At 35.5% G+C, this 11,196-nt stretch overlaps 2 protein-coding genes across 2 annotated transcripts in view; one reads left to right on the top strand and one right to left on the bottom strand.

The window, feature by feature from the left end:
* Positions 1-9,667, bottom strand: part of LOC137627671 (gastric triacylglycerol lipase-like) — a 32,568-nt gene extending 22,901 nt beyond the window's left edge. The window contains exons 1-4 of the mRNA XM_068358858.1: positions 9,543-9,667; positions 7,060-7,220; positions 6,437-6,551; positions 1,545-1,788 (exon numbers count right to left, since the gene is read on the bottom strand). Coding sequence (XP_068214959.1) covers positions 1,545-1,788; positions 6,437-6,551; positions 7,060-7,207 — 507 coding nt within the window. The 5' untranslated portion in view covers positions 7,208-7,220; positions 9,543-9,667. The remainder of the gene's footprint in view (positions 1-1,544; positions 1,789-6,436; positions 6,552-7,059; positions 7,221-9,542) is intronic.
* Positions 1-11,196, top strand: part of LOC137627202 (lipase member K-like) — a 173,625-nt gene that overhangs the window by 80,951 nt on the left and 81,478 nt on the right. The window lies entirely within an intron of this gene.

Below are 11,196 nucleotides of genomic sequence, written 5' to 3' on the forward strand. Positions count from 1 at the left end.
TCAGCTCTAATAGGCCTGGAAGAATAGGACAAAAAAAAGAATACCTTGGCTTTGGGAAGCTTTGGGGGTGTGGACACAGTCTCAACTCTAGGGTTCTGCAAACAGGAACGTTAATATGCTTTCAACGCTAGAATTGGACATACTTCCAAGACCGGAAAGATCTTCTCTGAAACATCATTAACATACCGTTCACCACCCAGAATACCAATGGGGGATCTGTCCAAACCATGACAATCAGGCACTGAGGGTACTGATTTGGGACATGGCAGCTGCAGGCAAGGTAACCTCTCCAAGTACCGACTCAAGCTCCTGCTGTACATAATCAACACCATCAAAATTACGATGGGCGTCACCCTTCGTAGCCAGAGTCTAAGTGGCCTCTCGACTCAAGAGTATCAGGGAAATACCTTCGTTGCAGAGATGAACATTCATTTTCAACCACTGTTGAGAGACGATGAAGAAGTAGAGCTATCTCAGTTTCCTACAATGAGAAAAATATCTTTACCACTGGGACGACAGAAAATTCTTACAGTAGTGACATAGTGATTCCATTGAACATCTCTCGCCTAGACAAGATGCAGATCTATATCTACCCAGCTCATGAGGGTGCCACAAGGACAACCGCCACGGCCAGGGCAAGACCGCAAACTAAGAGGCTCTCTAGCCATAAAACACGCACTCAGAACTCACAGATAATGAATAGTAATGCAAATGACCACGAATAACAAAAATCACAAGTCACAAGCACTGAGCACTATAAGGGTAAGCAAGGTGAATGCAAAGGTCTAGATCATAAGAGAGGAAGTGAGAAAACATCCTCTCGACTTCACAACCAGGAGTGCGGAGAATGAAGAGCGTTGTGAGTGGACGTCTTGCGCCGCATGCGCTGTGGTTGCTTAGCAACTGTAGCATGATGTAATCAAAACAATTTTCTTTGATTGTCTGGTCGTAGAAAATAAGACTCAAATAACCCATATAAATGACTCAGAAGTTTATATCCACATAGGAATAAATTAAATTATCAAAAGATACAGCGTAATCATGGAAATATGAAATTTCATTTCCTTTTCATCTTAAAAAAATTCTTTGTATCCCTCACTGTTTTGGCTTTGACTTTTTATTCTCTTACCCTAACAACGTATTGATGTAGATGCTGAAAAGTGTTGCGGTTGTATACAGTAGGATACTGAAGATGTGTTCAGTAGGGGTCATTACCTGGTCATCACATTTGCACAGTGGAATTTTTTATACATTTAGACCCTTTCATATTTGCTTACTTTATATAGAGAATTGTTAAGTGCTATTCAATTTATAACACTTCATTGTTCAATTTATTTTTTATTTATTTTCATAGTTGTCTTTCCAGACAATTTTCTCCCTGTTTTAATTACATTCTTTAATATATTTCTGATAGATATCTGTAAAACAATTTAATAATTGAACAAAAACCTTATTGATGTTATTCTTCATAGTGCTTAACATACACAATCCCTTGCTAAGTAACTGATATACTGTACAGAAATGGCATTTTACATGAAACTTACTTGTAAATCATTAACGACAGGTGCTAAATATTTGATAGGTGAACTGATGCTAGTAACCGTTGCTACAGGGGCTAGGGCAACCATTGATGCAATTCTTTGCTGGTATTCAGGTTGTGAGCTCATAAGAGCAAAGAATACCGTTGTGCCCATTGAATGACCAACATAATGTAGCTTCTCCACGCCAGTTTTTTCAAGGACATAGTCAAGCATGGCAGGCAAGTCATATTTTGCCATTTCGTCAAAACTGCAAAAAAAGAGAATGTAGCTTACCATAATATTCTTTCATATATTTAGTTACTACTGCAAAACTCCCAAGTTACTGAAATTAAAGGCCTAGAAATATTGAAGTAAATTTACCGGTAACCATAAACACTAATTCAGAATCAATGACCTGTGTTTAAATGATGATAAAAACAAAAAATAATATTACCAGTCTCTTACTGGGACATTAAAGCAGGGCTAATATTTTCAATATCAAGCAACAGAATACAGGACTTTTAAAAGTAAACCAGCCCAATTCAAGAAAGATAAAGCTTACACAAGGAACATACTTTAATTTATGTAGCCATCAGTAAAACTAACCAAACGAAATCAACTCTCTAAAAATGACCGGCATCTTTTGTCACAAGAAAATGGTGCAACTACCCAGAAATCTACTAGCCACATGTCAAAATCCAGATCTACCGTCACCAGGGTCCACTCTCTCTCTCTCTCTCTCTCTCTCTCTCTCTCTCTCTCTCTCTCTCTCTCTCTCTCTCTCTCTCTCTCTCTCTCTCTCTCTCTCTCTCTCTCTCTCTCTCTCTCTTTTTAATAGCCGAAACTCCTGAACAATCTTGCCTCTCAGGGTACCTTGTGATGACATGGTTTGGCAAAAAGCTCCTCTTTGCAAGAACTACTCCAGCTACTGACACTACATGGCCCCTTAAGGTTAAGATCACTCTGCAAACAATGAGCATAAACTAGCAAGGGAAAAAAATAAAAACAAACATTTACATCTGAATGCAAAGGAGGGTCGGAATTAGGAAAAATCTTAAGCGACAAGAACCAGCTATTGTCCAACAAATGAAGATGCACATCAGCAGCTGAAGATCCTTTAAGAGAACAACATTCAAAACAAGGCAAAATGAAAGAATTTAAATATTTCCTCAGAATAGATTAATCAGCAGAAACCTTAAAAAAGCCTCAATATGCTAATTTTGTGTAACTAAAAAAAAAAAAAACAGACGTGCCGTTTCTCAAACGTAGATTTTTAATAAAGAATAACACAGAATTTTAAAAGTCATATACACTTAAGAAGATATAGTACGTGTATATCCAATGAAAAAAGCAATATGTTGAATTGCCAATGTCTGACTTACAGCATTTGCAATCATATTTCAATTCTTATTAAGGTTCAGCTTCATCCAAAACAATTTGCACACTACATCAAGTTTAGCTAGAACTCTGAAAAGCGACTCCACAACCAAGTACTTCCAGGGAATAGAATTGATATAGAGAGTGTATCATCGCTTGCATATGAAACAAACATTTATTCTTAAATCACACATCATGCATACATACATATTTTGGCATGCTCTAATGACTCGTTTAAGCAAGTATGCCTTGTAATAATGCTTTTCTCTCCTGTTTTCACAATTTTACTTCAAACTGGCCAATCAGAATCCAGATATATTTTAATCACTCATTCTGATTGGGTTTACATCAAATCCATGAAAAAAATTGGAGTTCATAGGTTGATTTTCAAATAAAAAATTCTTGGAGGCATACCTACCAGAACAATAAAGATGTGAACTTACTCCAGACGATGCCTTCTGACTATTATTAACTAGCAACAGAAAGTTTGATCTTCCATCAGAAATAATGTGTTCCAAGCTGTGCATAACTGCATTTCAAATTACTGGCAGTGCCACATTAAGGCTAGAAAGAGGAAACTAAGAAGTGTGTCCAGGGCATTTTCTCTGTGAGCAATTAGAGGGCCAGTTTTGAAGACGGGTGCTATTTTGAATCTAACTCGCCAACCTTGTTTTTAACCCTAATTCAGATTACTCAACCTCTGAATATAACGGTAAGTCATTGCTGACTAAGTCTCAGCCTAAGCTAAGGATATGGCTGTGTAAGGGGGATCACAGGATGTGGTGCCTAGGTTAGATTAGGTGGGGAAGGTAAGGTTAGCTGATGTTCATGTTACTTCAATTTTTAAAATGAGACCATGTTAAAAATAGAGAGGTTTGCATTTCATAGAATATGGGTCTCAGAAAAAATAAGCAATAACTGCAACAGTTAGGCCATGGGTGTCGTTTCACCCTCTTATTATTGCATGAAAAATAGTTTTTCTGATAGTTTTCTTATTATTTTGTTGGTTTCTGGTGTTATCTTCAGTAATTTGTTAGTTTTCATCTCATACCACGCAACACCCCAATTCCCACATGGGGTTCCCCCATTATCGTAGGATATAGATATATATATTTCTGAAACTATTCATTTGCGACAGGAACGAGTGTCACTTTCGAAAAGAGCGGAATTTTTTCTATATAAAAAAGTAGTTTTTTCCTAGGTTACATTGCCCTGTAATACAGTACAATAATACCCCAAAAAATCTAAAAAAATCACACTAGTAGCAGAAGCCAAATTCCAAAGGCAATATCTCAACCTCACCTGAACCTACCAGTCTAACAAATATACATCTAGTGAAAATATCTCGTTCTGTTTGGTTACCCTACCCATTTCACCCTTACAATAGCCTACTACTTAACAAATGCCAGACTTGTAACTTTTCCATACCTAACCAGTCCATCTCGTTAAACTATAGCCACAAGGTGGCCCACATCCCTTAATATACCAAGGATGGCCTCTAATTTTGCTTACTACAACCAAATTACCAAGGCGTTTTAGGGTAGTGTTAATGATATAGCTAAGAATTGTAACATTTCCTGAAGTCAATTTTTTCATGTGAAATTTCCTTTCAAGTAGAAAATGTCATGGGGGAATAAAAACTCTTCCCTAGTACACACCTCAATATGATACACATGTTCACTGGACCCCAAAGAATGTCTGCATACAATATACATTGGACAAAGAATCGAAGTTAACGAAGTAGAAACGCCCTACCTAAGGCTGTGAGTGACATTACTATAAAACAAACCCAAACAACAGCACTAACATTCATCCAAAATTGATTCACAAAACATAGCAAATCACTGACTAACTTAATCACACACACAAGAAATAATAAGGCTAAAAAAATGGCGTTCGAAACAACAACATGGACCGTGCTAGATAATACTGAAGTGGTCAGTGGTCACCGAGCCTAAATCATGTGTTGTTTTCAGAATTTCAGGACTCAGGTGACGATGTTGGCCTCTACATCAACACCACCCGAGTTCCTTTTTATTCTAATTCTTTCCATTTCTTGTCAAATGTTCCCAATTTGCAATATTCATTTTTTATATTACTTATTCCCTAGATAAAAAAAAATACAATTATCTTCTTTTTGCCAAGCTCTTGGCAGCAAAACGAGAAATGGAATAGTCACTAGAGCTTTACTTACTCCTTGGTGTCTCTTCTATCAGTTTATCTTGTGTCTATAGCTAGCTATGTACATTATAACTGAATCTGGCCTGTTATCATAAAGCATTTTTTATACTAATTGATCTTTTCCATTTTCATATATTTAATCAGTTTTGAAATACGAGATAAATGGCAATCATTTAAAAAAAAAAGCGACAATTGTAAACAATTCTGTTTATGATTGCGTTATCTCATGCTTGTTCATTTATGAGTAGTTCCTCTTGTGTGATATTCTAAGATGACCTAAGTCAATCTGTTCAGAAATGATCTATGATTTTTTTAATTAAGTACTTCCCGTTGGCATACCACAATCGAATCTTGTTTTTGCTAAATTTGCACCTCGTCGGAACGATAAATCATTGCAAGTGATTCGAAAACTTACAGTTTCACTTGATAATGGCCTACATTAACTGTTACACTGCCTTTTCTTACAATTTCCTTCCGAGAAAGGTCTGATTTAATACATATTGAAAAAATTTTGAGTAGGGATACCTTAACTTTGTAAATGGGTTTGTGTATCGCCATGATCAGCAAAGCTGTGTTAGTCAGGGTCATCTTTACTAAGTTGGTTTGCTGTGAGCCATTCCATTAAGTCTCCCACCATCACCAATCCGGAATGGCCAGTGTGGTGATTAAATGACCAAACCCCAGAAATGAATAAGGACATGTCTGAGGTCTTTGTCCTGCAGTGGACTAGAAACGGTTAGATTTGTTGTAAAAAAAATTGAGGAACAGTACCTTTCTCAAATGACTTTCAGTAGAGTTCGTACTTAATTCTATCAATCTATTGTTTTTGATGATACCATATTTTTAAGATAGGACAAAAGACATGATTTTATACTAGTACACATGGTAAACTTTACTCATGCCCAAGTTCCTTTAGAGTACATTTGAAGGACCTTGTTCACTTTCCTTTAGAGTACATTTAAAGGACCGTGTTCACTTATGAAAGTATACGTTTTCTAATCCTATAGCCTACAGGGCAAACGAAAACTATAACTGATTCTTCTAACGGTAACTTTGGCAAAATGTAATCTCCCGGGGAATAAAATATGTTTATTCTCAATAAAAATCACTATAATGATAAAGAGAGTTTGGTGAAATAGTGCAATATTTATTGGATTTCAAAATAACTTCACTAATATTCTTAAATTAGACAACAATATTCTTAAATTAGACAACAATATCCTTCAAACCTCCCACATTTAAATTAACAAAAAATTACCTAATCGCTTTATATATTCACACAGTAATTACTACATAAATACAATCATTCAAGCTTACGGTGGAACCAAGACCGGAAATGGATTATTCAATAAACTCACCTAAATTTCCAGAATAAAGGGTCCTCGAGCGTAAGGTTTTTATGCTTTCTTGAATAGATGTTTCCACGGATATTTCCCATCCAAACGTCATATCCATCGTCTGATAGTAAATAGGCTGTCGAAGAGATTCCAAAATTAATTTGTGTTGATAAACATCATAAACAAGTCAAGATATGTATATTGCTATGTCCAGCAGCGATGATGGTTATAAGTAAAAACCTTTTTAAATGATTACGCCATTTTTTCACTGAAATTAGGGACAATATGCTCACGAACTTTGTATTACCATGATGAATGTATGAGGATTCATTTCAAATATCTTAGGAGGATGAAGATGAAAAGAGATTACTGGGTATATTCAATTCGTCTATAATGTCATACGAAACATATTTAAAAGAAAAAATGGCACCAAAATTAAAAATGATCTTATATTTCTCAAAATGCCCCGGTACAAGGCAGGCTTAACTTAGCCAGATAGTGGGAAGAATTTTAAGGACTAGAGGAAAATATCAAATAACCCATTCTTATTTTACCTACAGTTATTAGAATTCATGATTAGAATTTTAAAGGCTTCAATTTTTTGTTTTCCAGGTCAATTTTCTCTCTAGTAGTTTTATCCTCACCTAAACAGTCCTCCTTTGTATTAGTGTTCCAGTTGTCGGAAGACCCCATCAACCCGTGCTGCAAGAACACCACTTTCGCCGGGTTGGGTTTACTCGAGAGATAGGATTCGTCTACAAGGCTGCTCTCGGATCTTACGTTATTGGACATCGTCGAGTTTAATCTGTGAATAAACATGAAAAACGTTTATTTCAACGAACTACCATAAACAGTTATTAAGTCCTTAAATATCACAAGATCTCGTGAAATGGAATAAGTTATATTTCTTTTCTTTACCAAAGTTCAGTCAATACATCTGAAAAGTATTACAGAGCATCAAAAAATTTTTAAGCAATTTGTATTTTTCCTGAGTATACAAACCTGGAGTATTTTGATACGAGTATAATTGTAATTGAATCCAAAGCTTACTTGTCATTCATTCTGGATAAGAAAAAAATCTAAATTGGCTGTGTTTTGAAGAAAACGACACAAGACTGAAGCCCTCTCACTAAGGACAAAACTGTGATTTCGATAAAAATTGATTTATCTACTAATAATTATTAGCAAATGGCCTTCAAATGGATGAGACAGGTTTTATCTACTCATTTGACACAACAGATTTAATGTTAATGATCTTGCAATCCATAATACATATCTTCAGAGGGAAATACATGACATGAGTCTTTTTATAGTTTATATTTGACATATCTGTTTTTGACGTTGTTAATAGTTTATATAGGACATATCTATTTTGACGTTGTTACTGTTTTTAGAATGATTTATTGTTAATTTGTTCCCATCATTTATTTATTTCCTTATTTCCTTTCCTCACTGGGCTATTTTTCCCTACTGGAGCCCTTGGGCTTACAGCATCTTGCTTTTCCAACTAGGGTTGTAGCTTGGCTAATAATAATAATAATAATAATAATATTGATTAACTAGGGGTAAAGCATACGAGTACCTATTTTAATTATCGACATACCTGTGATAGCAAATGTCATTGGCAAACTTTACATCATTAGCGGTAAGTTGCATATTTTTTTTTCCATGAAAATACATTTGTAAATTTACAGCAAAAAGGCAATTTCTAAATACAGTGCATTTCCTTAGGGAAAAGACTAGTTGTTAATTTTGAAATACATTCATGACCACGTAAAATCAGATAACTGTGAGAATATTCCCCCAGTAAAATAAACTTCTATCATTTAAATAGAAATTAACGTCCACTTTATGGATTCTACTAGCAGCAACAGGGTTATACTATAAAATTGACTTTCTTCTACAAAAGTTCATGGAAGCTTACTGAGTTTAAAATGGATAAAGGAAATACAGACATAACTAGAACGGGCACTCGGTAGGGTGCATACCTTCGCCTATATCATGTTGTATATCATAAGATAGGCAATTAAATTATGCACATTTTGGCTCTAGGTTCATGCAAATCGGATAAAAATTGACCACGATATGGCTAGAAACGTTTTTGACCTTTTCGTGACATTTCTTTGACTTTTGACCCAAACACTCAAAGTCTAATCAATTGCTTGATCATGGCTAATCATCCCATTAAATTTCACAGACACATACAAACGAATAAAAAAAAATACACACCTATTAAAACATAACCTTCGCTATGGATATGGCGAAGGTAAAAATACAAGAAACCTCCAAAACCTGAAGTATAATAATTCTTTAGCCAAGTCTTTGTCAAATATCACGTGACTACTGTTGCTATACGCCAGCACATTGGAATGTAGACTACGAAATTTATCATGCCGAAGGAGCACAGCACGTAAACCTATTAGAAGAATTTCGTGTGTAACTGTAATCCTACAAATGATATTATTATATACTTCTTTTATTTTATTCAACATTGTATGGATATCGTTGTCTCGCGACTGGATGTCTACAACAGACAGGAATTTCTTTCCGTTCTGGACAATATTGTTCATAGTGTTTATTTATTATTTCATATTTTCCATGAGTGGCATTTCAAATAAAAGTCTTTACTTTAATTGCTTTTTTACGGGAGTGTTACTCTGTTTCCCCGGGTCCGGGTACCAGTCTCCTTAAAATTAGTAATTGGTTCTCTAGACTAAGAAAAAAGACGTGTCTTTTAAGTGCTATCAATGCCCATGATTAAAAAAAAAAAAATCTAAGTATAAGCAGTAGCGTTACTTAAGACCCACTGTGTCTGTATTCATTACACATTCGTTAAAGTACATTAATTTGATTTAATTTTTTTTATTTAGTTGGCAACAATAAATGAGCCAATCTAAATAAAAAAAAAATATAAATGCCTTTATACTGAAGCAATGTAATTTATCAATAACTACCGCAAAGGTTGAATGCCTTGAAATGTAATAGATGAAATTATTATTAAAAGGTCCTGTAGAGAGTTAGGTTCCCTTGTAGTATATGACCTGAAAAGAGACCCTTAAAGGTAAGTAAACTAAAGTCATGAAGTTATCACAGCAAATGTCCAGAGGTGCGTTAAATTCATCCCTACCTTGCAGTCTCGTGGTTGAATTCTTGCTTGGCATTGGGAGGGATGTGGTGAATGGTGAGGACATAGCCGTCGTTTGTGATCACTGTGTGTGTCTCCACTGCGTAACCGGCTAGTCGACCAAGATCTGCCTGTGGAAGGAAATTCAAGAGTAAATTACTCAAATACCCATCTAGTCTTACAACTATAGCAATTTTTCTTAGAGAGGTAGTTTGCACCGACCTGCAGCGGTGCCCTTTTAGCACGGAAAAGTTTCATGATCGCTGATTGGTTGGACAAGATAATTCTAACCAATCAGCGATCAGGAAACTTTTCCGAGCTAAAAGGGCACCGCTGCGAGTCTGTGCAAATGCGCCTCATTAAAAGAAATTGGCTATAGTTACTAATATACTTGTATTGCAAGTCATAGCCTAGATCAACAAGTAGTCACATATTAAATATTTAATGAGAAACATAATAAAGACAAATTGATCACTATACGTTGATCCTTCCAATTCGTGGGCATGAGTTCAAACACTCGTCAGATTTGATAGAATCTATTGAAACAAGGACCTAATACACTTGTGAGAGAGAAGAGAGATGGTGGTTCAGTGCTTAGGCTGTAAATATACAGTATAGTATTTCAGGGCACCAGCTACCCGTTGAGATACTACAGCTAGAGTGTTATGGGGTCTTTTGACTGGCCAGGCAGTACTATTTTGGATCCTTCTCTCTGGTTACGGTTCATTTTCCTTTTGCCTCCACATACACCAAATAGTCTGGCATATTCTTTACATATTCTCCTGTCCTCATACAACTGACAACACTGAGATTACCAAACAATTCTTCTTCATCCAAGGGTTACTGCACTGTAAATATTCAGGGGCCACTTTCCTCTTGGTAAGGGTAGAAGAGACTCTTCAGTTATGGTAAGCAGCTCTTCTAGGAGGACACTCCAAAATTAAACCATTGTTCTCTATTCTTGGGTGGTGCCATAGCCTCTGTACCATGGTCTTACACTGCTTTAGGTTAGAGTTCTTTTGCTTGAAGGTACACTCGTTCACCACTTTCCTATCTAGTTTCTCTTCCTCTTGTTTTGTTGAAGTTTTTATAGTTTTAAATAGGAAATATTTATTTTAATATTGATACTATTCTTAAAATATTTCATTTTTCCCTTTTTCCTTTCTCACTGGGCTAATTTCCCTGCTGGGGCCCCCGGGCTTATAGCATCCTGCTTTTCCAACTAGGGTTGTAGCTTAGCATTTAATAATAATAATAACAACCAGACATGGATAACTGTTCGTCAACTGGAAGCCACATTTAACTATATCCAAGTGAGAGGGCCACATGATAATACATACTGTATGTGCTAAAAAATATGGCCTACCCATTATAAACTGAATTTTCCGGCAGTCCTTCCATGTTTCATTTATCTTGGTATGAATGTTTCACATAAAACTGATATCTTCTATTGTTTCCTTGTGATAATTACTGTTATATATAGTTTGTTACCTAAAAATCTTAGAGCAACATAACGTATCGAAGGCACCAAGTTGCCATACCATAATAAAAATAATAATAATAATAATAATAATAATAATAATAATAATAATAATAATAATAATAATAATAGGAAGTGGGGAATATGGGGAAAGGAAGAGTACCCCTGGATACAATC

The sequence above is a fragment of the Palaemon carinicauda genome, chromosome 35, assembly GCF_036898095.1.
Source record: "Palaemon carinicauda isolate YSFRI2023 chromosome 35, ASM3689809v2, whole genome shotgun sequence".
Lineage (NCBI taxonomy): Eukaryota > Metazoa > Arthropoda > Malacostraca > Decapoda > Palaemonidae > Palaemon > Palaemon carinicauda.